This window comes from Caretta caretta, chromosome 7 (genome assembly GCF_965140235.1).
Source record: "Caretta caretta isolate rCarCar2 chromosome 7, rCarCar1.hap1, whole genome shotgun sequence".
Lineage (NCBI taxonomy): Eukaryota > Metazoa > Chordata > Testudines > Cheloniidae > Caretta > Caretta caretta.
Window position 1 is genome coordinate 85,636,361 of NC_134212.1, and position 27,994 is coordinate 85,664,354.

Here is a 27,994-nt window from a genome sequence, read left to right on the forward strand (position 1 = left end):
TTGTTTTTCAGTATGAAAGATCTTTCTCCTTGCCTAAGCAGGTTTCTTGCTTATATTCAGTTCCCAGAGACTTCAATGCACCTGCTCCCCGCTTTGGTTGAAGAAACCATCTTTCTCAGCTTGCAAGAGCTCTGGCCCCTTATGTCTGTCTAGTGATGAATGCCGAAGTAAATTCCAGCATATATCCATAACTCTTAATACACATCATATACATATCATGCAAGAATATTAATGATTGGTGAGTTATTAGTTTCCAGTGATAATTACATGCTGCCTATTAGATACAGATTGTGATATCAGTGAATTGGGGTACACCGAACACATCAGGCCAGCTGAAACTCATTATCTGATTACCAGTGAGCCCCTTGCTCTCTGGCACTGGGATGATCTTAGGGTCATACCTGGCCAAAGGGGAAATAACAAAGTACAAGTAAACCTTGTAGGTTAGTGAATGCGTTTGATTGGCTGCCCCTCTCTTGGCCTCTATTTGCCACTCTTAAAACCGTTGCAAATGGTTCTCCATTGCTCTTGGACCCACAGTACAGTAACTCCTCACTTAACATCGTTCCAGGTAACGTTGGGTCATTGTTATGTTGCTGACTATTAGAGAACATACTAATTTAAAGTTGCACAATGTTTGCTTATAATGTTGTTTGGCTGTAGAGACTTGGAACCAGGGTGGGCTGGCAGCTCCCCGTCAGCTCTCCTCCATGCTCCTGAGCACTCCTGCCCACCGGCAGCCCCACAGATCAGCAACTCTCCCCTCCCTCCCCGTGCCTCCTGCCTGCAGCAATCTGCTCCCCTCCCATACCTGTTGTGCGGTGTTCAGGAGGCTGTGGGGGGAGAGGGGAGGAGCAAGGATGTGGTGTGCTCTGGGGGGGGAGGGAGAAGAGCAGGGGTGGGAAGCGGTGCAGTGAGCGTGGGGGTGGGCCTGGGGCAGAGCACCCCCTGGCACTTTGGAAAGAACAGCAAGAGGAGCAGCCAGACGATCCACCCTCTGACTCCACCACCTCAACCAAGTTCCACAATCATCCTTGCTGAATACGGTATTACATTGTTTAAAATTGTTTAAAACTGATCCTGTATATGTATATAATGTCTTTTGTCTGGTGAAAAAAATTTCCCTGGAACCTGACACCCCCCCTCCCCCCTCCCCCCGGCTTTACATTAATTCTTATGGGGAAAGTGGATTCGCTTAACGTTGTTTAGCTTAAAGTCACATTTTTTAAGAATTCAAATTAAGTGAGGAGTTACGGTACCAACATTTTCAAAATTCTTCTCTTATTAGAAAGGATTGTGACAATTCTGTCCAGTGTAGATTCTTACATACCATCACCATCGTATCTGCGCACCTTCTAGGGCTGCATTAAGCAATGCTGCCATCCACTAAACTTAGTAGCCCCCTTTTTCCCCTGTAACCGTATTATGTGAATCAAAGAGAGGGTAAGCTCGCTGCAAAAGGACTGAAGAAGTAGCATTCCTGTGGTACAACCAAGTAGGGTAAGGCAGTGAGAGCTCCTTTTGGTCCAGAATGCAGAACTAAGCCTAGCCAAAAACTGGTAGACCTCACCGTCTCAGGTAAGATGTGTTAACTAGCGTCAGCCTATGGATGAAAGCTAAACTGAGTCCAGATGAATTAAAACTAGTGTGCCTTAAAATTGCTTACTTTTGGGCCGGGCCTTTCAGAACAGGGGACTCAGTACAGGTGATCCACTCAGCTTGAATGTGTCTTAATCCACAGCTATCTCCCAGTGCTCTTGGAATGCCTGTGACAGAGTGGCTGGGCTTTCTGCTGTAGGGCATGTGGATTATAATGACTGCTCTGCTAGTGCCTTCCTCCTCATGCATGCCTTTACTCTGTGTCAGGGCCAAATCCATGAAGCATAGCCTTTCTCGTCGCTTTTACCCATGTGGGAGTAAGTTGTGTTCTCACTTACACCCATGCAGAAAGCGGGGGGGGGGGGGGAGCAGGGGTTTAACTGAGCTCAGAATTTGACACCCTGTGTTGTGCTCAGGTACACACAGTGTTTGGGCTCTTTGTACTGTTTTGATAAGGCTAGCACAGGGCTTTCGACAGGGTAGGTCATGATCAGACCAAAAATTAGCCAACCAGGACCCTTTCCAGGGAATCAGCGCTGTTCTGTATTGTACAAAAGCCTTTGAGCTGTGAACTGAACACAGCAGCAGCTCCACGATACCAAACGAGGTGCCTGGACAACAGTTCCCACCTGCTGGGCTTGGATAGTGTTAAGCTATTTTATGTCTATTGATACTCCATTGGAAAGAATTGTTAGAGACACACTAGTCCACAATGTCTGCTGAATCATTTGGATGTGCCGCAGATCTGACAGCTGTGCATGGTACTCAGACCAGGCCACAACGTACGGGAACCAATGTACGGGAAGCATTTGGAGAAACTGAAGCAACTGTAATGAGAAAGGGTATCACAGAAGTAGGAGTGGGCATTAGTTCCCTACTTTAGTCATCCAACCTGACTGATGGTGCATGTGGAATAGGAGGATGGGCTGCTCAGCCTAATAATTGCCTTATGCTTGCAGAAGGACAGGTTTCTGAGTAAAGCATAGGCGTAGGAACCAAGCCATCTGGGTTCTAGTCACAGCTCTGCTCCAGTTAAAGTGGTGTGGCCTATGGCAAGTCACTTAACCTTCCTGTGTGTCTATGTCCCACCCCCCTCCTTCCATGAAATAGGAACACTGATACTTCTGCTCAACCGTGCTGTGAAACTGTGTTCATTATAGCTTGTAAAACATTTTGCACTGCCAGGCCTGGAAAGTTAGCTGAGGCTCTGGCCAGTGCAATGGTGATTTCTATTCAGAGATGTCATTGATTACTCTTCACTTCACAGCACAATACCCTGGAAACCACAGCTCAGGTCCAGTAAGGGACGGTTTGGTTTCTACAGTGCCTTTTATATTGCAGGTATCCTACGGGGCAGGGATAATAACTATACTTAAACCGACTAGCCTTAACAGGCTCAGCAAAAGCTCATCCATGGCTGTGGAGTGTCTCCACATATCCATCCCCAGCCACGCTTATTTAAAATGGAAGAGTGTGTTATGGGGAGAGTGCAATAGGATCTATATCAGCTCCCTGGGCAACCATCAGGGCCTGCCGTTTAACATCTCAGCTGAAGAACAGTGCTGCATCGGTGCTGGGCTTTCTTACACTCAGCCGGGACTTGCTGTAAGGAAGGCTGTGCTGGGTACAGGGTGAGGCAACAGAAGAAGGTGAAGGCACGTATGCCAAATAGAGTATGGGTTGCAGCCTCGTGGTAGTTGCTTTTTTCGTTTTACTTTCCTCTCTTTTGACCCCAGCCTCTAACATGGTGCATGTCAAACCAACATTCAGGATGTACCAGGGTCTATGTAACTCACGCTCCCTCTCATTACATGTTAGTAAGTGAATGTAAATCTTAGTAAGTGATGGGCATGCTACAGTTTACATTTTCTTATATTCACCTTTGAATTTGGGTCACAGAGTGCAGTCTGAGCCATGCTCCCATCACATGCATGTATTCTCTATGGTGCCAGACAACATGGGAATGTAACTTTTTGTGTCAGGGCCAGATCTGCTGCTGCTATAAATGGGCACAGATTCATTGACTTCAACAGTGCTAGCCCCAGCTAAGGATCTGACCCTGTATATGCCATGTAGCATTTTTACAGTTAGTGTTTTATAGGTCAGCTTTACTGACCGACCAACTACTCCTCATTTACACACATGCTCGATACTAACTAATAGGCTAAATTCTCTGAGTCCAGTGACTTCAGGGGAATTACACCAGGGATAAATTCAGCCTAGTTAGAGAAATTATTTTTTTCCTCTAAACTAACTGGCAGTTTAAGTTTTGTTGCACAAAGTCCAATAACTAGAAAAAACAACGAGGAGGACTTGTGGCACCTTAGAGACAAACAAATTTATTTGAGCATAAGCTTATGATCAAATAAATTGGTTAGTCTCTAAGGTGCCACATGGTCTCCTCGTTCTTTTTGCTGATACAGACTAACACGACTTCCACTCTGAATCCAATAACTACATTATTTGTCTGCAAAGCCAGTTTAAGACCATGTAATTCCAAGGAATCGCCAAGTACAGCTTGTCACACCCAAGTAAATAAAGCACTTACACGAGAATGCTCCATCTCACCACGTTGCACAAATGGTCTCTTCCTGTCTTCTTTTCCAAAGTTAATGTGCCAATATATGGCTGCTGTGGCCTTGCCTAGTGCATCTCTCCTGAAAGACAATGGACCCTGATGTCTTCAGGGCTGAGGCTACAGAGAGCTTGAGCAAGGGCTCCCAGAAGCCCCCGCAGAGTTGTGCTCTGGGGAGGATTCCATCCACTGTAGCACATATGAGCATTGTGTGGTCATCGGCTCCAGAACGATGAATGTCCACTACCTGTTGGGGCAGGTGGCAAAGTCTTTTCTCTGCTGCACCCTGCGGCTGTGCCTTTTGAAACGTTCACTTGCCGTGTGGCTTTGTACAGGGAGAGATTTGAGCCCTAACCATAAGGGGACTTTGTACAATAGTTTGCATTGCCTCTTGTAATGTTTTTGTTTTTAGTGGTGCCTGTACCTAGTTCAGCATGGCCACCTGACCATGTTAATGTTTTAGGGTACACGATGATGTCCCCTGTGTGGCACAGGTTTAGGAGTGTAAATGAAGCCAGTATTCATTCCATAACACTCCCTCTCAGCAGACGCCTTTCTGTCTCCCTTTTAGAAGCATATGGTGTATGGACAGAGACCCTTTAGGGGCATGCAGCTTTCAGAAGACGCTTACCCTGTCTCTTGCCTATGTGGGCCACATAGTTCACAGCTAAAGGGGGAGAGAGTGAACAATCCCCATGATTGCAAAACAGTTTCAAGATGGCGCAAGAGCCAAGTCTTTGACAATGTATTACATTGACAAGGTGTTACACTAGATTTCTGTTGTGCGCTGAAGGCTGAACTTGCAACTGAACTGGATAAATGGCTGTTAAACCTTAATGCAATCAGTGGGTGAACAGGGACAAGACATTTCCTTTACTTTAGACCTGCTCATGGGAACTGGCTATGAGGAATCGTTTGTCACTCAGTTGCCAGACAGTGTGATTTTGGGGGGGGGGGGGGGGGGAGAGAGGGAAGCATCAACCTCTAGAAGAGCTACTTTTTGAAAAATGGGCCAGTTTTTCCACTTCTTGACAGCACAGCCATGAAACTGGAATGCAGAATATCAGAGGCAAGTTTCTCAGACATGCCAGCGTAGGTGTTTTATAGTACCTCTATAAACTAGCCTGTCCATGTCAGCGTCTGGAAACAAGCCTAGAACGCATATTGAAGTTCAGAACATACAGGAAAGGAGGGAAAAAATCCTCTCTATGGCTCCTCGGATCAACACCACACAGTGAGTGGGACATGAAGCTTCACGGCAAGAAGCTAGACCCCATGAGGTTCTCTAACTCTCCATCTATGGCATGTTCTTCATGGTCTCCCCTTGGAAGTCATAGGAAAGCAACACAGAGGACATGGTAGGTGAAGGATTGGGATAGTTTCTGCAAATTGGGGTAAGATGCTGATGAGAAAGAGCCCTAATGTAGCCATTTTTTAACCTGAAGGGTTCTTCCCCTTCTTTTTGGAAGCTCTACAGGATTGTCCCTAATTTTGTAGCATATGCTTTCAGGACTTTGCACTCTGGCCAACACCTTCTTGGCTGAGAGGTACACGATTGTCAATTGTCCCAACTCTTGCAAGAGCGGTCTGGCAACGGCCTGGCCAGGTGCAACTTAAGACGCTTCCCTCCCCTCCCCTGGAGCTCAGCATGCTACCTCTGCAGCAGATGGATAACTTGAGTCTCCCCTGCTGCGTGTCAGCTGCCATTTTGAATTCACACTCCAGCCCGAGTCTTTTAAAATAGAGAAGATGACAGCACTGCGGGGGGAAAAAGAGTGTTTATAAATTTTTATTAATTTTTTTAAAAATAACATATTTCATTTCTTGGTGTGTGTACTTGTTTCCTTAGGTTAAGTAGTAGGCAGAGATAGACAATGTGAAACAGCTTTCCCTGGCGGCCTTGTGAAGCAGGACAGGAGTGTAACAGCTGGGAAAAGGGAGGCCCTAAGAACTGAAATGTTTGGCGCGCTAGTGCCCATCAAATGCACACATACATTCTAACACTTGGTTTGGATTAACATCTAAAATTACTGAGAGATACAATTTCAGCACTTAAATATACAAACTGAAATCCAAGCACTTGAACACGATTCTTAACTCTAAGTTCAAAGTTATTGCACATAAGACATTTTAATATGTTTCAGGCTACACGCTGTTGCTCCTCTCTGAACTTTGTTAGTTTCTTTCATTAAGCATATAATTAAAAACAAAATGAACATGTTTTGAACACCTTCAAAATACTTATCTATTAGTGGTTTTAATATACATAGCTCTCGATCACCAGTGAGCTAATTGCCAGTTTGGAGGAGAAGAGAGAAAGAGGTGGATAAAAGGTTTAAAGCCATGGCGCTAGATTTTGTAGAGTCAGGGTAGTTCCATAGTAAAAGAGAAGTGTATGGGAAAGAGCCACAGGAAGCTTGAATGCAAAAACACAGAGAATGATCAGCCACACTTGAAAAGCCTACAGCTGAGACAGTGCCCTCTACGTGCCTTAGGATTCCATCTGCCCACTTTGCATCTTCCTGGATCCCACCTCTCATTCTGTTCACCTTGACCAGAAGGCTAAGACTCCTTTCCATGTCCAGCTGCCCCATTCCTGCTTTTCCAGGGGAAGGGGGTGTGTGCTGCTGTGCAATGCAAGGCCCTTCCTCTGATGCTCTGAGTCTGAGCCTGGTGCTTCCAGTGCCCTCCTAGCTCCTGCCATCTCTGGGGCTGAGAACCAGGAATGGAAGCTAGGTCTTCTGCACAGCAGTGAAGATCACTAGCCACCGGGTCAGAAGGCCAGTCATAGATACTGCAATGGCTTAGTTCATTCTTAAGAAAAAAAAACTTTAACAAAACAAGTGTAGCTAGACATTTCCTCTCCTAACTCCCCTCCTGCCAATGACACATTGTGCTAGCACAACTGCTTATGATGTGGGCAGGTACGATGGCCGAGCTGCTTGCTAAGAAGATGGTGGTGATATCGCAGCTGATTCCTATGGGAATGGTGGTGGTGTCAATTAAACAAACAAGAATCCCAGCACATAGGTGTCGTATTTACAACCAGGAAAAATTAGAGTAGGGAGGGTATTCCTGTTGTTAAACTACCTTGTGTGCGTGTTGGCAGGGAGGTAGAGCTCTGGAAAGCAAAAGGCTGCAGATGATTTGTGTGTTTGTTCCTTTGTTTATATTTGGGCTTCTGCAGCTAAAGGAGGAGCTGACCTCTGCAGCAATATAGGCCTTGGTAGCAGAGGCAAACACCTCCAGTGGAGTCTTTCACTGCTGAACTGAATCCTAGCACAACCAGTGCAGCCTTGAGCCTGGTTGAGACCAAAGGACTCCAATGCCTTAATAACTAGCCCAAAACTCAGCGGCAAGCCCCACTGTCTCAGGGGAAGAAGGGGGCTCCACATAGCTAGAGTGCTTCGGGATTAGAAAATTGCTCCTTTGATTCAAAAACATATTTACAGGTTATTAAATGTGCACAACTGGAAGCAACTCCAGTACCAGAGACAAGCAGGCATAAAGCAAACAAAAGAGACTGGAACTGCCCCAAAAGGCAATGACAACGGGTGGGATGTAATAATGAGCTTTTAGGAATGAAAGGTCAAGCATGTGTTATGGTTTGTGAGGTGATGCTGATGGTGGAAAAAATCCAATACTAAACACAAACTCTAAGAAAAACAGAACATTTCAAGTAGCGCACTGACTGAGAAGGTCATCCCCTTCGGGAGTGGCACATTCAACTACAGTGTCCCCTCATCAGTCATGGTCAATTAGTCTTTCCTCAGAAGATCAGGAGAAATAGCTGAATAAGGGGGATAAGCGGTCTGTATTTATTAGAGAGAGACTGGGCGGAAAGGAACGTAAAGCGTTCCACACAGCAAGGTGCGTTTATTATCACAGCTGGCTACATAACAGTGTTCTCTAATGTGGTATCATTGCAAGCATATTATTTGGGTTTACTCGGATTGTAGCACATTGAGCTTCCAGTTCAGCCTTTTAGACTTAATGTCACATAAGATCTGGAATGCCCAATGTAAGCCAAGCTGGCTATCACTATTTTACCACACACCCACACTCTCTCTCTCTGTACTGGGACACATGTTTACACTGTGCACACATGCACAGGCTTTCAAGTCACACACCCATATGCCAACAGGGCCACACTTACAATATTAGCATCTGATGGCTGGGGGCCATTCCATCAAACTGAAATTAACATAGCTTGGTCAAATCCAGCTTCCAGTTAAGACAGTGGCAAATCTTACATTGACGTAATGGGAATAGGATTAAGCCCGTGTGCGTGCGCGAACCAACCTTCTTAAGCCAAGAGCAGACACCCACCCAGTTTACGGTCATGGAGGCTGCACTGAAGATAGGGGGTTGGTGGCTGTTCCGCAAGTGGGGAGATGTCTTTTCTTTCCCTGAAGGAATGTCATTTTCACATCTGTCTTCATCTTCTGTTGCACTGTGTCCCCATGCTCCTCACCAAGTTGCTTCCTATGCCTCACTAACCTAGACTTCCTGCCTTTAAATACGAGTTCTTGGGGAGCTGGTTCTTCTGTAGTAAAACCCATAGCGTTGACTTTTCCAGCTCATCAGAGCTTCTCAATCGTCCAGTGACTAACAGAACATTCAAAAGTGACCAAAAATACCTCAGCCCAACCCCGATGGACACACAAACTGAACAGAAGGAAACCGTAGGTGCTTTCCAGAGACAGCAATGACAAAAAACACTGGTACATGCATTGTTCATATTCAATAAATGCCTTGTCTCCTAGAGGGGAAGGAAAGTGCTCTACATCTTACAAAAAAACTGACCTTTCAGACTTTGTTTCCCCTTTTCTGACAGGGTGAAGGTGGCAGAATACTCCCATGAACAGGGAAAGATGCGACCTGAAGCTATGTTGCCACTAGTCCCTCATCTCATCATCTGCTACATGGAGGCTTTCTGGGACTGATAATGGAAATTGTGGCTGGAATTACACAATGGTTTCAAGAAGCTAAATGGGCAGCCTTATAGCCAGTTCTACTGGTCTAAGCAGCTCCCAGCTTTGCAAAGAGTAGAACACTGTAAAGAGTATTCTGAAGCCCACAAGACATCTCGCTTACACACACACAAAATTCTAATCAATGGACAAAACAAAGCTGCAGTCTACGTGATCACCCATTGTCATTGAACCTTCCTCTTCCCCTCCCCCACAATCCCTAATAAATGGACTGACACCACCAATACATTTCACCTGGCCCCACTAATGGGTATCATATAGCGACAGCTTTTGGGCACTACCAATCTGAGTCAGGTTCCAGCCAAGCTTTTGGGTTTTCATAGGACAGCATGTGCCTATCTGATCCTGTTAGTTCATGGCTTGTCCCGCCTGTACCAGCTGCAAGGTACGCTTTCTCCAAGATCATCAGTGGCTCTTAGCCAAGATGGTCAGGGACACACCCCATGCTCTGAGTATCCCTAAACCTCTGACTGCCAGAAGCTGGCACTGGACAACAGCGGATGGATGGGAAGGAAGTCGGTACAGAACAGGTTTTCTTGGGCTCTTATTGTAATGAGTCTGACAATGCAGTTTGTTTTTTCATCATGCAAGGTCAAAAAGGTTATTAAAATCATTGATCAAAACTTTGCCCCATGATGAAAATGGTCTGCAAGACTAAGTGCCTGATCCTCTTTTCTGTGCCACTAGAAGATGCAGAATTAATTCACGATCAATCTGGCAAAAAACTTCAATACCCCTTTTGGTTTTAAGGTAGCTGAGCCAGCCACAGGTTCCTAAACAGTCACTGACCTACCACGAGAGCATTGCTTTCAACAGCAAGACGCAATATCCTCATAGGTTAATTTCCCCCAAGAAACAGGAATCTCAAACAGGCCCAAGGACAATTGGATCTCACCCACACTGGGTACAGCCCTGCATTTGGACCATGGCCATACAATTCTTCACCTAAACTTTAGGCAACTGAAGGACTGCACACTAACACAGCCTGTCATTCATGGCAGTGCATGTGCTACAATGCAGACTGGGAAACGCTCCTGTGATTTTCTGAGGTGTCTGCATGTGGTGCTAAAGTCAGTGGTGAGCTAGCTCAGCAGCCAGATTCATATACCAAGGTGTTAATTACTGGTGGGTTTTTTTACTCAGTGGTTAACATGGCTGTGAATATGCATGTGGGTATTGGTATGTGTGAGCATGTGCACACTGGGGGGGGGGGTGTGCCCATGAGCTGAAATATTTATCAATACAGACCTAAAAGTGGAACAAAAACCCCCAACTGAATCAATACTGCAGACTGCTTTTTACTTTTGCTTTGCTACAGTGGTGCTTTCAGCTATATTGGGAGAATGCAGGGTGTCCCTGGGGCATTGTAAATAGCACTCCAAGCATCCACACACACATACATGCGCACACACACTTTTTCTACTATAGCAAGTTACATTCAACTGTGTTTCCTGATCATCTCATTAAGCTGCTCATCTCCTTCGAGTTTGACTGCTGTCACGCCTTGCTGCCAGCATCCCGACCAAACTGTGCTCTTCTCTGCTTCTACCATATGTAGCCTCCGTCGTCTGCCTCTCCCTCCTCTTCTTCAGCCTCTTCTCCAGCTTCCTCAGTCTCTTTCTCTTCCTCATCTTCCCATCCAACGCCACTCCCAAAATCCCCCGAGAACCCAACTATGTCATCTACAACAAGACGACAGTGCGAGTTAGGGAAATCACTTCGCTGGGAGTCCAGCGTACCTCACAACACTGCTGTAGGCTGAGAGAAGGAGCCAACTAGATTAAAACTAGCTTGGGGATGTCTACTCAAGTTGCCTGCAATGACAGTGCAGACATACCCACAGAGGAGGGTGCGCAAACTCAGCCCTGCCCAGTTCTAACAATGCAACCATTCTTCCCCAGCAGTGGCCCTTCTATCCCAGCCCCAGGCCTTGACACAGGTCTCCCAGTGTACCTCTGTCCTTACCACATCCTTGCTATCCCAATCTGAGATACTCCTCAAGCACCATCCTCTAGTCAGGGCAAACTGTGCCAAAGGGGGTAATGGTTTTACAATGTAAATGAACATCCATTAGGGACTAGGACAGGGGTGGGCAAACTTTTTGGCCTGAGGGCCACATCGGGGTTCCAAAACTGTACAGAGGGCTGGCTAGGGAAGACTGTGCCTCCCAAAACAGCCTGGCCCCCACCCCGTCTACCCCCTCCCACTTCCTGCCCCCTGACTGCCCCCTCAGAATCCCCCGCCCTATCCAACCCCCCGGCTCCCTGTCCCGACTGCCCCAACCCCTATCCACACCCCCAACCCCTGACAGGGCCCCCGGGACTCCCACGCCTATCCAACCCCCCCTGTTCCCCGTCCAGCCCCCCCCCCCATCCCAACCTCTGCCCCATCCAACCACTCCCCTGCTCCCTGCCCCTTATCCAACTCCCCCGCCCCCTTACCATGCCACTCAGAGCAGGAGGACTGGCAGTCACGCTGCCCGGCTGGAGCCAGCTATGCCGCTGCGCTGCCCGGCAGGAGCTCACAGACCCACCGCTCAGAGCACTGGTGGCACGGCAAGCTGAGGCTGCGGGGGAGGCGGGACAGCAAGGGAGGGGCCAGGGGCTCGCCTCCGTGGCCAGGAGCTCAAGGGCCGGGCAGGATGGTCCTGCGGGCCGGATGTGGCCCCAGGCCGTAGTTTGCCCACCTCTGGGCTAGGATGAGGTTTGTTTTCACTTGCTATGACTTAATCTCACATCTATTGGACTCAATGCAGGAATCAATGGAGGAGGCCCTATGGCCTGTGTTATGCAGGCCAGGCTAGGTGATCACAATGGGCCTTTGTGGCCTTAAAGATCTATGAATCTGAATCCAAATTTCCTGAGTCCTTAACATGCAGGCACAGGCTTTGGTGACCCTTTGGGTGCAGGCTTTGCAGGCATGCTTGCTCTACATGCCTCCTGTGATAGTCACTTGCCTCTTCTTGAAGCAACAGCACAGCCAGAGCTGCTCCTCTGTGATGCAATGCTCATTCATTGCCAAGTCAGGAGGACATGAATACTTCCTTCTCCTCCCTCCAGTGTCCTTACCACAGTCCGGGTTTCCACGTATCCGTGTTCCAGTCAGCTCCAGGCCAAGCTGGTCAACACACCAGCACTCCCCACTGCTCTGGTCACACTGCATCTTCCTGTAGTACCCATCCTCATCACAGCTTGGAATGAAAACACCTGGGGGAAAATGACAGGCGTCTCCAAAATTGGGTCCAGTGTGAGAACAGGAAATGTACAGTATAAAAGCTACTGCTGCATTTGAAACATGGAGATGCAATCAGCTGTTCTAAAAAGAGTTACTGAACAAACATCTCAGAAATCCAGCAACCTGCAGTGGACGCTGCCTCACAAGAAGGTGAAATACCAGGAGCATGCACAAAGGGGCAGGTCACAGACTGCATTTATCAGAAGTTCAGGGGACGAACTCATGAAGTAAGAATGTCACAGCTGCATACATCTTGTAACAAGGTCTCAGATGAATCCAGCACTAACTCAGAGTAACACCTCATGCATCACAGTGAGAAATATCATACTGATATTCTGAGATGGGTCACAGCTCAACTATAGGGAGGTGAAAGGGCAGAGGCAGATATCAACTCTGCTCAGAAGGAATGTGAAGGGCGAGAGAACTTCACAACCATGATTAACCAAGATTGTTAGCAATGTCAAGCCCAGAGGCCAGAAGCTGTGCCAGGACTAGATCCTGCTACAAGGGGAGAGAAGTCCATCCCATCCATCGTTAATGGGAAGTTCACATGGCTCATGACTCACCAGGTTTCTTTTTTGCTGCTTCTTGGATCTGGATCCTCTCCAGCTCCACAAGACAGGGGGGCTCTGTAATACCCAAAGCAAACACCTCTTAGAGCTAAGTGGGCATCTCAGCATGCATGCCTGTTTCTATTTAGGGAGAACTCCTCCTTAAGAGGTGGCCAGGGGATTGGTGGTGAACAGAGGGTGAGGATCGCCTTAAATTGGTCAGAAGAACCAGGTTTGCTCAATCTCTGTCCTCATCCAACCCCACTCCTCCCAGCTTCCTTTATATGCTGATCAGGGAGCCTTCCCCCCCCCCCGCCCCCGGCTAGTGGAATCGAGAGCCTTGGACACAGTCAGGTTCTTAGTTAACTTCCTCTTGGTCTCACTCCCTGTTAGAATGACACAGTCTGAAACAGTGGCTCTTCTGTCAAGATCTTCCCATTCATAGAATCATAGAAGGTTAGGGTTGGAAGGGACCTCAGGTCATCTAGTCCAACCCCCTGCTCAAAGCAGGACCAATCTCCAATTTTTGCCCCAGATCCCTAAATGGCCTCCTCGAAGATTGAACTTACAACCCTGGGTTTAGCAGACCAATACTCAAACCACTGAGCTATCCATTCATCATCAGTGCCTCAACCAGTACATTGTATAATGCGGGGCTGTCCTCATATTGGACTTCAATGGAAATGTTAGGTGGGGTGACTGTTTTCTAAGTGCATTCTGCTCTTTACTGCCCTTTATATTTATTTATAGCAGTATATATATTACTGTAGCCCCTTGTCTGACATCTGGCTGCCTCCCTGCTTTTTGACCAGAAAGTGGTCAAAAGACAAATGCTAGAGCAATGGCTACCATCACTGCCTGGGAATCACTGCATGCTGCCATCCTGAAATTCAGTTAATAGCCTGTCTGAACAGATATATCTTACACTAGGCCCTGAACGTGACCACAGCCTGGCTCTGGTGAACTGTCAGAGGAAGTGAGGAAGACAGTAAGAAAGGTAGGAGCCTTTTCTGAAAATACGCTAGAGATTTTTGTCCTGGGACCTGACAGCAGAGGCACCCCAGGTGACCTTTTCTGCTGCAATGGGACACAGTAGGAGGGGGTTTCTGTAATCTGACTTTTTAAGAAAGCCAAACCTGCTGGGGCTTTACAGAAGCAGGCAGACATTTGGTGAGGTTACTGACTATTCGATAGCCATATAGAATTGCTGACTGAGAAGCCCATACAAAACAGCGCTCTCTCTAAAGGAAATCTGGTGACAACGCACTTTCTCTCCAGAAGCAGAAGCACCATTCGGCGGTGGAGACGTGGCCATCCTTATAGGTGTCACAGGAGTTGAAGAAGGGCCGGATGCAAATCTCATACTTGTCTAGGTTGATCGCTGCGAGCTCTGTCTGGTCCAGGAAAAGGTCATTGTTTGTGTCTAGCTTGGAAAACATCCAGCCAATGGAATCCTTGCAACTGGCCACCAGGCTCTTGTCTAGTACTGTGAGCAAACCGAGGGAGTGCAGGAGAAAGACAGGGAACAGCAGAGAGAGAGGAATGAGTCAAATCAAAAGTGCCTTTATCCCCTCACCCACACCACCACCATGCACACAGGTACTGTCAGATGGCAGTGTCTCCTGGAATGGTGGGTTGTTGGCAATGGTCAAACTCACCGGCTGAATTGTGTGCATAACCACGGGATTCAGGACAGAAAATAAAAGGGAGAAAAATGAAGACTGGGGACTGTCCTGGGATAGCGGCTTTCCTTGTCAGATAGTCTGCAAAATCATTTAGGCGTTACCAGCTGAAGTGCATCTACTGCTTCTCACCCAAGAACAGCACCCCTTGCTGTGTCCTTTGTGTGTCAGAGTGAATGGCGAGCTGGCATGAGGTGCCAGACTGGGGCAAACAGGCTGCTACACACCCTTTATTTTCAGAGGCCAGGCCAATTTTGTCATGAATGCTTCCTTTTGAGGGCTGGTGAAATGCCCTGACATTGTGACAGTGCCATGACATGAGGCCATAATGCTGATGTGGCCTAAGGAACCATGACATTGGGATGGAATGGATCTCTGCTGCAGGACAAATTTATACAGGGTGAAGGAGGTCAGGAAGAACTACAGGGAGGATCACAGGGCATAAAAGTTGAGCACTGCAGCAGTGGGGAGTCTGAGTGCTTCACCCGATGAGTCCTGCCCTGTTGTGAACTGTAATCCCTGCCAGCTACACACAGATCCGCACAGCACAGAGGATTGTTAGGCTGAGTCTCTGGGCAACACTCTTCAAACCCCGCTTCCCTTTCCCTATTCACAGAGGGTACAAAGCAGCTGCCAGTTTGGCTCTTGATGGACTTCCTAGCAGCTGGAGAAAACAAACATAGCCCATGGCTCTGATAATCAGAGCTGAGGGGGGAAAGCTCACAGGAGGGAGTGGCAGAGAAGAGTCTGCCTCAAACACAGCTCCTACTGCTGATTTCATCAAACAAATTCCCCTCAGGGAGCAATCAGCTCAGAGATTTTTGTTCACTGGCATTTAAACTAACCAGATTCCTCCTGACTGAGCTCACTTCACACTCCACATGTGCTTCGGGACCAACCAGACCCCACTATGGGGACAGGGTTGGACTCCGGTTTAATAGTCACACTGAAGTGTTTGCCTTACTTGTGCTCACAGCAGTTGACAGAGCTGACTGGCCATGCAAAGACCTCTCTCATTATTCTGCCTGACCAGTGCGTATCTAACATAATAACGGCTACAACCCCAACCAGCCAGGTTTCTGCACGACCAACCTTTATTCACTCCTAAAAGTTACACAGTGGACACTTTCAGCCACTCAGAAAAGCTCTGTATGCATTAAAAACTATCATCTTTTTACCTGCATAGCAGGCCCTAGGATTGGCCATAACATGCCACTGGGATAGTCTCAAAGCCAACCAGAATGCAGCAGGTTAATAATGGCACATGCAGTAAGATTTACTCCACTGCACCAAAATCCATCAGATAAAATGGTCTGATCACCACGCATCACTGGAATCATAAAGACATTTCAACAGAACATTGTCACAGGAGATTTATATCATCATTTCATTCACTGCCGAGATGCGGCTGCCTCCAGAGTGGAATATGGGAGCTGTTTAGCAAAGCACAGCAGTACTACCCAACAGTTCAGCCTAGGATTTCAAGGATTTCAGTTCCCACTGAAACTAAAGGGAGTTCAGATAGGCAGAATGAAATTATCCAGGCTGGAATCTGACTGGGACTCCTGCACTGACATGCCTATTCCTACAAAAAGGATCTTTAATAACCACATGTGATCAGGAACCTGCTTTGAGATCTTAAAAACAGCCACACAAGGAACCCGCTGTCCAACTAGCCCCGGGCTAGAACACTGGTCCTGCACTGACTCAAAAGGAAGGATATCAGCCCCACTTTCTGTAGCACCTAGATGTTCTATGGAGTTTTCCCTGCCAAATTCTGTCCTGATCCAACCCCACTTACAGCGGTAGGTCTCATAAGGTCACAGCACAAGGTTGTCCAACAACAAGGTATGGGTCCTATCTTGGTATTTACATAACACATTGTCCTTATCCTGGGACAACATTCTCTCCCCCTGAGATTATAAGGCAGATTCTCTGCCACCAAGTTCACTACGTGGTGAAAAGTGAATGTAAAACAGTTGGAGATTCCCCCGGATGTGTGTAGGGGGACTCTCCACCAGAATAAAGCTAGAGCAGTAAGCTCCACCATGTCTCTTGCACTGGAAACCTCTGCCCCAGTGTAAGGGGAAGGAGAAGAGTGTCAGGTAGGGAAGGGGAGTAGAGGAGTTAGGATCCATTTTGTCCAGTTCTCCATAGGTGGAAGGCCCCTGAGGGATCCTACCCCCTGCAGCTTTAACTAATGCTGGTGCCAAGCAACTGAAAATTAGGGAGCTGCAATTGGCTCCCTGGTAGACCCTCTCTCCACTGTACCTAAGCAGAGCATGGGCACAGTGGAGAATCAAGACACACACACACCTCTATGCATCTTGCACTGGACCTCATTCACCCAACCCTCCCTGCTGGATACTTCTCAGCCCTGTGGGTTTCATCAGCAGCCTGCAATCTCCCATCTTAGTGTAGCACATCTGTAGCCTCTGGGCTATCAGCTACGAGGCTCATGTCAGGGAAAGCAGCCCTGTTACTGCACCTCACTGTGCCCTGTTTCCCCATCTGCCCCCAGGACACTGACATCTACCACAAGCCCTGCCTGCCACCTCTGTCACGCAGGCCCCTCACCAAAATGCACATGACATCAGTAGGTCTAATTTGAGCTCGGCTGATCTAGATTAAGAGCATAGGTTGTGAAAAAGGTACCCAGCATGTCAAATATGTCTCATGCTGAGGGACATACGTGGCATGTCAGACAGCTGCCCTGAATGAAACGATCCACTGGAAACTCAGAACACTGTTGTCAGTGAGTGCGTCTTGCAGCACAGGACTTCCACAGCCCACCCGAAAGCCTTTTAGACACGTCAGCCAGCACACATGGGCCAGGCCTGCCCCAGATCTCATCCCCTTCTCAGTGGCAGGCCACTGGTAATTTTGCTCTTCCAGTCCAATAATCTATGCTCCCTTTGGGGAGGAGACACCACATCATTTGCATTAGACCCAATTTAGGAATAGAGGAATGGAGATCCAATACACAAGCCTTGGCCCAGCTCCTCAGCTGATGTAAATTGGAATAGTTCTGTTGAAGCCAACGGTACTACACTGATTTACACCAGCTAGGAATCTGGCCCCATGTCACCACTGGCAGCATCAGGGAATTCACCCACTGTGACTGTAGCCCTGATGCAGCTCCACTGCTGTCAGCACTGGCATAGACAAGTTGCTGGCAGACACAGGCGTCGAAGCACTGGGCCATGTAGATGTGTTAGAAGCAAGGTTAGACCATGGGATGCTTCAAACACTGGGGCCGCCTGGAGTCCCATTGTCACTAGCACTCCCGCTGTCACTGTAACCAGGAGAGCTGGACTGGTGGAAGCAATGGTGGGAGATTTGGGGCAAAAAAGCCTAGTGCATGCATGCCACAGAGTGACTGGTTTAAGCCCCAAAGCAGGATGGTTAATGTCCCTTATATATTTTTATCCTGGCTAATCATAGAATCATAGAATATCAGGGTTGGAAGGGACCTCAGGAGGTCATCTAGTCCAACTCCCTGCTCAAAGCAGGACCAATCCCCAACTAAATCATCCCAGACAGGGCTTTGTCAAGTCTGACCTTAAACACCTCTAAGGAAGGCGATTCCACCACCTCCCTAGGTAACCCATTCCAGTGCTTCACCACCCTCCTAGTGAAAAAGTTTTTCCTAATATCCAACCTAAACCTCCCCCACAGCAATTTGAGACCATTACTCCTTGTTCTGTCTGTAATGAAACCATGGAGGAAATTCTGATTACATAGCTCAATGTCTATTCCTTGTTTGAGTCCCACTAAGTTCTTCTCTTCAAAATACATTGTGGCAGTGAGTTCCACAGATTAATTAGGTGTTGTGTAAAAAAGGATGTATTTTTATCAGTTTTAAATTTGCTGCCTCCTCATTTAATTGAAGGCCTCCTTGTTCTTGAATTATGAGAAAGGTCAAAATGTGGAGGGGAATGGGTCTAGTCTGAGAGTGGGGTTTGTTAGGATATAGATATTCAGGCCTGTCTGTAAAGGCCTGTACTTTAAGAATTTAGGCGTATTTTTATCACTTGGCTAGTTAGAGGTATAAAAGAAAGAATCAAAATCACTGTCTGCCAATGTAAGGTCCTTCTCTTACTGTGACAGTCTGGGGCCCTGTTCTTAGGCTAAGGCCTTTGGCTAAGCGACAGAGGCAGCCATAAGCTGGGAAGCGACCGGTCACATCCTCACATTCCAAAGTAGTCACATGGAAAGAAGGTGCTATTGGGCTGTTAGGAATACAATCCTGTCCTGATAGTGCCTATCAGCTCCAGAGAAAGGGAAGTGCCTAGAAAATGTAAAAGAAAACTTAGTTTGATAGCATCCTGTCTGGCAAGAACTCACTTATCAATACTGGGATGTGAAATCCTCACTTCTGTATTGTCTTGCTATTATAGTTCCCACTTTGCTATTGTTTGTCTGTATAATCTCTGTCTGATTCTGTGATTGTTTCTGTCTGCTGTATAATTAATTTTGCTGGGTGTAAACTAATTAAGGTGGTGGGATATAATTGGTTACATAATCATGTTACAATATGTTAGGATTGGTTAGTTAAATTTTAGTAGAATGATTGGTTAAGGTATAGCTAAGAATATTACTATATAAATTAGGGGCAAACAGGAAGTAAGTTGGGATTCGGAAATAAGGAAAAGGAACTTGTATTTAAGCTTGCTGGAAGTTCACCCCAATAAACATCGAATTGTTTGCACCTTCGGACTTCGGGTATTGTTGCTCTCTGTTCATGTGAGAAGGACCAGGGAAGTGGGAGAGTGAAGGAATAAGCTCTCTAACAGGGTTCAACTCCCAGTTCTGCCACAGACTTCCTGTGTGACCATGGGCAAGTCATTTAGCCTTTCTGTGCCTCAATCCCCATCTGTAAAACAGGGTTAATAGCACTCACCTATTTCATAAAGGTGTTGCGAGGAGAAATATATCACAGACTGAGGTGCTCAGATAGTGCATGAATGGGGGCCATATACGTAGCTGAACACATGAATAAATAGTAGCACCTGATTCACCTTCTTTATACCACATTTACTGTTTGTTATTATATACCTCTAACAACAGCCTCTTTATCTGCCTTCTCTAAAGGAAATCATCTCAATCTACATACTTCCCTCCCCTTTATGGGGAGAAAAGTCTAATTATTTATATGGCCTTTCGCTGGACCTTCCTTTTTCTGCTGTGTTCTTTTTGAGATAGGGTGATACTGTATTAAAGATATGCCTGTGTCACCATTAAACTAGTGACAACAACAAGAGGCAAGAGAAGCAGGTGTCTGGATGCTTAGCAGTTATATGGTAGGATAGTGGCTATCCATATTGGATAAGGGGCAAAGGTTCAACTGCAGTGCCCCAATATGAGAAATCCTACACCATATTAATCATGGCCTGCATTTCAGCCCACTCTGCCACAGAGGCACCAAGAATGGAACTAATGGACACTGAAGTTAGCAAACTGAAATGCATGCACCAGACCTGACTGCACTGAGCACAGTCTCCATCACTCTGCCGACCTTTGTTCCCGTTTCATCACAACCAGCATGAGGGAGGGGGTTAGTGTGTCCATAAATGACAGATCTGCAGTTTCCGTACCATTCATTGGATTGGCCCCTGGGTTTCCAGAACTGTTCTGCTTGGAATTCTCATGTAGGAGCTGGAACCAGTCCCGCAGACGGTCCCCCAGGTCTGCTAAGTCCTGCCCGGTACAAGTCTCTGGAAATTAAATGGCAAACTATTAAACAAGCATCCCAACCGCCAGCAAGGGCTGGGAGGATGGAAATGGATGCCATTACTGGATAGCTAGGGTAGTTACCTAGCATGGGGCCCAAACATGGCTTTGGGAGCATGGAAACAGAGGTACCCACCATTTCTGGGGATGGTGATAAAGGAGGCCTGTTGTCATAGTCTCTAGGGTGGAGAGAAGTAAAAGGAGAAAGATGGGTAGGCAGTCCCAAAAGGTCTCCCCTAATGAATGCACTCCTCCAGCTAGTGACCCCCACAATACTCTCCCAATCTTCGCTGGCTCCACCACCCTCACACCTTCCCCAGGTTTCTGGGCTGGGCACTTAGCCTGTCCTTGGATGACTTCTCTCTCTCTCGGCTCCTTTTCTCCACAGCTGTTCTATGCTCAGTTGCGCCTAGATCTTCTGTCATATAAGAGATCACTCTGACGCAGGGTTAATGAACAAACTCTAGCTCTACTGGAGCTGCTTACAACTTGGCTTCTTCGACCTCCTGGCTTCTCAGACAGATCCCCAGGAGGTATCTCTTCCAAACAGTTCGCTCCAGGAAACAGTATGCTGCCTGAACGTGTATGCTGGCACTTCCATATTGTTACAACATCGTCCATCTCACTGGACTCCTGTCCGTACTGTCCCTCATGCACTCATCTTTTCTCCTCTCTCATTCTCTCTTGTAACTCCTTTGATTTCCATTCTTTTCTCCTTCTTCCTGCTTTGTGCCTTCACCTCTTGCTCTCCCTTCTGTGTCTGTTAGACTCCCTCTCCCTACTACAGGCTCTGCCTTTAGAGCCAAGACAGCTCCCACTGTAGTCAAAGGAAGTTTTGCCATTCATTGGAGCTGACCCTCCATTTGCCTTCTCCACTCTTATCACTATTGATTATTTATTTAGCGTCCAAGGTACTGACGTGCAGAAGTAATATGGTACACAAAGCCCAATGGCTGAGGAGTCTTAGTGGCTACTGAACTGCCTTCTGCTTTACAGAATTGTCCCTGGAAAACATTTCAAATTATGCACACTGACTCTAGCAGAAGCAGCTAGGCTCCACTTCTCCCGCAGCAGGAGATGGGCTCTCTCACGTACTTGGTTTGGGAGATGGAGGGCAAGGAACTATCTCACTGACCTAGTCCACGAGCCCAAGACCAGCTCTGCTGGCACATTATTTTTTGTGTCCTGTCCTCCCCATCACAGGACACGCACTTTGCTTATTTATTTTATATCCATGGGGAATAAAACAAACTAGACAGCAGCCTCTCTCTTACCTTGTTTGACATCTGTGGTTGAGGTGGGGCCATGCTCGGTCGGGCAGGGGCACTGGCCCTCACACTTCACTGCCAGCTGCTTGCTGGTCAGGCAGGCTTGCTGCTCCAGTTTACACTGAGAGAAGGAGCAGGAAGAGTCAGTGTAATAAGCATGATCCCGTTCTGAGTACTCTGCAGCTCACACCACCCAAACCATGTTTGATTCTTGGATGGTAAAGGAAACTCCAATCAATCCCCTGGGTAACAAGCATGATCCCACCTGAGTGCAAAGCCCCACCAGGTTACAGGTGTGAGAGCAGGGAGCCGACCCACCACCTCCAGAATATGCATAACTAAGCAGGGGCCCTATAGAAATGTGGTCTTCTGAGTTTTATGTTTCCACGCTCCCCAGGGCTTGTTCCAAAAAGCAAGGCTCCATTAATAGAGTCAGTCCATTCCACTGATCTTGCGTTGACTTTTGTGTAACCTTTTCAAGCAAGCCCAAGTCCAGGAGCAGAAGATGTCTCTGCAGGGACCACCTTCTACCCAATCAGCAATATTGTCTATACAGAACCATACAGGCCAGAGCATTCCAATCAACCTTGCTTTCTGTTATTTCATCCCCACTCTAACTAGCAGGCTCTTGGTACTGAGCTCCCTGAGTAAGGTGGGTTTCTTGCAGCCCTGCTAAATCAGGGTGCAGGCTATACCCACTTAGAAATCTGTGAGGAAGCGCATGCACTTTTCTGGCAGCTCTGAAAGCGGAGGATAAAGGCTTAACTGATAGAGACTCCCATCTTCTAGTTACCAGATCTACAGGCAACAAAATGAGGTCAGCACAGCTTTCCCAAATGAGCTGTGATTCACTACTGGGCCATGCTGCCCTGTAAAGCTTTGATGTACTGTACACAATGCACAGTATACCCACTGCTAATGTTACCACCACACCACCATGCAGAATCCAGCACTGAGTGATACCACGTCCCCAGCATGAGCTCACGTCACCCGGCCTGGTACTCCCCTCATGGACAACTGAGCCAAACTCCTCAGTCATTCCTGTGCCTCTGCACCAAAGCCAGGGAGTGTGGCTAGGGAACTGTCGCAGATATAGCTGTGAACACCAATGCAGACCTGAGCCGCACTACTATAGCTGGCTCTTCACTGGAAGCCATGAAGCACAGCCGCTCCCCACAGCCAACCCTTTGACACCCACGCTCCTTATTTGTATATGAGCCTTTTCCACCCCACTCACCACAGAGCTGTAAGTGTGTCCATCAGTGCCGCAGACAGATGCGAGCTGGGTCATGTAACATGGTTTGCAAAAGCTTTCTTTGTTTCCATGGTGTTTCAGGGCAGGCTGCTTGATTCTATCCATGGGGGGCAGGGAGAGAGAGAGACACACACAGAGAGATGGATAGGTGCTAGGTAGGTTCTCCCACACCTCCTCGCTTCCCAACAGAACTTGCTCAAGGCTTCTGCTCTTTGGTTCCCCAAAGAAATCCATTATTCTTATTATTCTGTGGTCAATTGTTCTCACTTTGCAGGCCTGCAGGCAGCTGTTCACCCGCCTGTCAAACTGGGGAGAGAGAGGGGGGAGGAAGCGTGGGGGAGAAGTGATCTTTGAAGCAACAGATTTAGAACCGAAGCCCAAGTGATACTGGAATTGATTGTCTTACCTGGGTCTCAAGACTGCTAGGGAAGGCAGGTGGTACAAGAGCAGAGAGAACAAGGCGATTCTTAAAGGCCACAGAAAAACAAATGGGGGAGACACCAACATTGTAGGGTGCAATGGCAATGGGCTCAGGCAGGGCCAGTCTGCCTGAGGGGCCTGGTGGTCATCAGTGTCCCGTTAATGTAGTTCTGACTGCTGGAACTGGAACAAACCACCACCCCAAAGTACACGTGAGGCAGGGCTTTCTCCATTGAGGGCCACTGAGATAACTAGGCCTACAACTTTACCTAATTGGAAGCTCAACTGTAAAAAGTGAGTGCAAGTTCATAAATTGTCACAGTGACCAGTTATATAAAATGTTTAAGAAAAGATGTAGGAAGGAGCTGGAAAGACTGCATTAATTTAAACAGGAAAGGATTTACTGATACCACTTAAGGGCTGTGTTAAGATTATCACTGGTAAATAAGGAGAAGACGACCAGAAATCAGTGAACTAAAATTGGGGTAAGAAATTAGGCCTATTGGTGGACGAAATAATGAGGATGGACTATCCTACCTACCACTCCCCGTTTGGGGTCTTCAGAGAGAGACATTGGGGGGGTGGAAGAGGGGGTGTCAAACTGGCTACCGTAATGGTGGATGGCTGAAAGAAGAGAAGGGGAAGGAATGAGTTTCACCATCATGTCTGCCAGCCTCACTGTCTCCTGAGACCCCAGACCTTCATCCTAATCCTGAAAACTGTCCTGACCAGAGGAACCCAGATGACATCGCCACTTCCACTGGCTTCAGCTAAACTCCAACCACCACCTGGGATGTGAGACTTTGTCACTCTCTACCCGTGTGTGTTCTTTTCCTTCCCCACCATATTTCTTGTCTTCCCTATTCCTCTCCTTTTTTCTTCTGTCTATAAGAGTCTGACTTAGATGGCCAAGGGGGAACATGTTGCAACACTGCTGTCAGTCTGTGACCAGAAACAGGCAGCTAAATGTAATGCCCTGAACAGCCAGATGCTGGTACAAATTTGCTAAGTCTCAGACTGGCTGATAAGATCATGTACTGGGCCTGTGTTTCTGCAGCAGAGACGTTGCAAGCAAGAGTCAACACCAGTGACAGAAACTGCATTTTCTATCCTTACTATTCTTTTCTCTCCCTTTTTGTGTGCGTTTGGTTTGGTTTGTCTTGTAGGAAACGGGATCAGGCTGTAACAATAACAAACAACAGCTCCAGACCATCTTAACTAACTTCTCTTTTCCCCAAAAAGGACAGTTATTACCATCTTTCATACTATCTCAAAGACTGTCAAACAAGGTTTTTCCTTCTAAAAATCTCTTCAGCTACAGAGAAAGGGAACAAGGAAAGTTGTTAAAATGAAAGCCTTAATGTCTACATTCCAAAGGTTTTAACTGTTTCTTCTTCTTTTTTGTGTTTTTAATAAAGGGCTAACAGAATTTTTAATGGTTTGTTTGCCATGGAACCAATCAGGCTGAGGTCTTTGTGTACCAACCCCCGAACCTTGTTTAAAACTGTTTAATGTTGGGCAATGACTGGTTTATGTTAACACCTTTGGGCCCATATATTCCAATTCAATTGATACAATAGGGCATGCGACTCTGGGAACTCTCTTGGACTCTGCTTGCCAGCCTATGCCTGAAGTGTTATTCCAGGCAAGGCCCAACAACTTTTCGTTTCCTCTTTAGTTTGGAGAAGTAGGTTTCTATTCCACTTCATTTGCTTTGCTGGCTATGGGGATCTTCCAGACATAGCACAAACATGCCAGGCTATGTCTACACTTACTGCAGAGTACAGACGCTGCTTACCCCCTAGCACAGACATAGACAGCAGTGTAAACGGTAAGGCACTGCTTAGTGAGTAAAAACACACAAAAACCATAAGGTATATATCCTACATGGCTCACAACACGCACAAGCGGTGCTCCCCTGTCTACACTGCTATGTTTAACAGCATAGTGTCTCAATGACAGAACCTTTCCCCACCACCGTGAAAAGCTCCAGCCGTGGGGAAAGGCTCTGGTGGGGGGAGGCATCAGGGAAAGACTCCGGCAGATCCCTCCTACCAGAGCCTTTCTCCTCTGCCTCCCTCCTGCCAGAGCCTTTCACTGAGGCATGTAGCTACATATCACAGTGCAATCACAGCCTGCTTTTCGCTGTGGCATGTAGCCCTACATCAGGGGTCTCAAACTCAATTTACCTTAGGGCCAGTGCCAGTCCACAAGTCCTCCCAGCGGGCCAATAATGTCACTGAAGATGGTGTTCAGAAAAGAAAACATTTATATTGTATTTTTTATTTCAAATTTCTTAGAAATAATAAAACGGTCATACAACTTTATACAATTCTTCGCCTGCCAGAGAGTTTTTAGTGTTGGCCAGCCACCTGGCAACGCTTCAGTTCTGTCAGTTTGTTGCTGTTTGGCCTCAGTGACTGAGCAGTTGAAACCTTCAGGATAGCAGCAAGGCGTGCCTCAGATGGCTGTGTTCGCTATTTTGACTCATTTATATTCATTGTGGAAAAAAGTGATGCTGCCTCCATGGCTGACTCTGCCCGGCGACTAATGATGCTGCCTCCATGACTGACTCTGCCCGGCGACTAGTGATGGTATCTCTGTCCCTCTCCCCCCCAGCCAATGGGAGCTGTGGGGAGCAGTGCCTGAAGCAGACATTGCCAGCAGCGTGTCTGCACGCGTCTCTCCTCCGCGGGCCGCAGCAGGGAGGTTCTCGAACCGCAGATGGCCCATGGGCCGGGACTTTGAGACCCCTGCCCTACATGCTGCTGCCAGCGTAGACAAGGCTTTTGAGTCCTGTTGGTAACTATTTCCGTTATGGCGCTCAGGGCCCTTCAGGCATGCATTCATTGTTCTTAAGATCAAATCCTGGGGGAAGGGGAGATCACCTCTGAAGACACTAAGCGCCAAGATCACCTTTAATTATAACCTCCAGTCTGTGGAGCTGCCCCAAGCCCATCCATGGCATTGAAGAAAACAGGAGGGGTTCAGAGCAAATTACCTCCAAGTTCCATCCTCCTAGAAAGGGGGAGGGCTGGTTCACCTATGTTCCCACACCCTAATAGCCTGCCTAGGTCCCTTCAACTGGCATTGTTGTTTTGTCCCTTCTACTCATGATCATAGAATATCAGGGTTGGAAGGGACCTCAGGAGGTCATCTAGTCCAACCCCCTGCTCAAAGCAGGACCAATCCCCAATTTTTGCTCCAGATCCCTAAATGGCCCCCCATGGTCACATCCCTAGAGAGGTTTCTGTCTTTACCACTCAGAGCCCAAACCTGCAACAAGAACAGCCATACCCAGCATACACTGCCAGTTGTAAAAGACTCAGCCAGGAACTTTACAGTATGGGATACAGGAAGGTTCAGAAAAAAAATGATCCTCTGTCTTTGCTGTCCAATAAAGCCCAGTGCTCTTTAAGCGTTCCTGCTCTGTCCCTGGTACTGCTGCTTGAGGTAAGAATCTACCTGGCCACAAGTGGATAGAAAAATCCACGCCAAGTTTCACCTCTGTTGATTAAGAAAGTCTTTGCTCATGCCAGATTGTGCGGGCTCCCCGGGTCTGCCTGTCATACAGGAATAAAGATGAGAATGTGACGTGGATTTCTGTGTCCACTAGGAGCTGACCATGTGGATTACAACAGCATCCAACCACCTGTCCATCACTCCCATTTAAGGCCTGGCTTAGCAATAATGTGGCCTATTGGTGTTTAGCACTGTTAAAAACATTGTCGTGGTCAAGTGGGCCAAACCACTTTCTCTTTCCCTCTCAGTCAGTTTGCAAAATATCTCTGTTATAGAGTTAGGGTTATTTGTTTTTTTAAAAGCTTTGATCCTGTTTTCTTATAAAACAAAGAAAACAGATCAAAAAACATTCCCAGCCGCTCTGCATTTACAGTCAACCCCAGAATAATAAAACAGCATGCGTTGGTGCAGCAGAGTAAAAAAAAACACTGGTAAGAATTAGGAAACAAGAAAAAGTTCTCCCATAGGAGTCAAGAAGATTATTATAAAGAGCAGCGAATTCAAGAACTGATTTTAAATTAATGGATTAATACCATTTACAACATCTGTCCAAGTCTGATCCTGCCAAAAATGATCACTAGAGTACATCTCTCTGCATGACCTATTAACTATGACCTTACCCTTTTATAGCATTGTTTGCCAAGTGAGATTGTTCATGTCACTATTTTTCCGGACCATAGGAATTGGCACAATATGCAAGCATATCACTTGTCCTAATGGACATTTCTGGAATCAGTGTATTAAAAGGAGAGATGGTGGGGGAGGTGGGGAGGAGAATGCCTCTGTATTCTCCAGTGCAATAAATCGTAACAGAGACAATCCCATTTCAGAAATCTTGTACAGACCCAAGACTCTTTCTTACCTATGCTCTAACTTTTTGCGGCTAATACACATAGCCCTCTGGTAGCCCTGGGCAATGCAAACTTTGTGCCGGCTACACTTCACTTTCTGGCAGGGGTCCTTGGTTGTGTCCAAACCTGAAGACAGAAAAAGAAGGTGAATAGCTAGCATACCAAACAGCGCTTATCTCTCTTACCAGCTCCGCTACAGTTACTATCCGCCCTGAATGAGGCAGGAGAGTCTCAGTGAGGACTGCCTCAACGTAGGTCTTGTGTCTTAATATTCATTTTAGGAGGGCACACAACACAGGAGATGAACATC

General features: G+C 47.1%; 2 protein-coding genes across 2 annotated transcripts in view; one reads left to right on the forward strand and one right to left on the reverse strand.

The window, feature by feature from the left end:
- Nucleotides 1-9,392, forward strand: part of TYSND1 (trypsin like peroxisomal matrix peptidase 1) — a 33,157-nt gene extending 23,765 nt beyond the window's left edge. The window contains exon 5 of the mRNA XM_048858985.2: nucleotides 9,012-9,392. The gene's annotated coding sequence lies outside the window, so the exon portion shown is untranslated. The remainder of the gene's footprint in view (nucleotides 1-9,011) is intronic.
- Nucleotides 5,948-27,994, reverse strand: part of SPOCK2 (SPARC (osteonectin), cwcv and kazal like domains proteoglycan 2) — a 56,799-nt gene continuing 34,752 nt past the window's right edge. The window contains exons 3-10 of the mRNA XM_048858986.2: nucleotides 27,696-27,810; nucleotides 22,874-22,988; nucleotides 21,643-21,757; nucleotides 20,233-20,352; nucleotides 14,221-14,439; nucleotides 12,969-13,031; nucleotides 12,237-12,374; nucleotides 5,948-10,850 (exon numbers count right to left, since the gene is read on the reverse strand). Coding sequence (XP_048714943.2) covers nucleotides 10,714-10,850; nucleotides 12,237-12,374; nucleotides 12,969-13,031; nucleotides 14,221-14,439; nucleotides 20,233-20,352; nucleotides 21,643-21,757; nucleotides 22,874-22,988; nucleotides 27,696-27,810 — 1,022 coding nt within the window. The 3' untranslated portion in view covers nucleotides 5,948-10,713. The remainder of the gene's footprint in view (nucleotides 10,851-12,236; nucleotides 12,375-12,968; nucleotides 13,032-14,220; nucleotides 14,440-20,232; nucleotides 20,353-21,642; nucleotides 21,758-22,873; nucleotides 22,989-27,695; nucleotides 27,811-27,994) is intronic.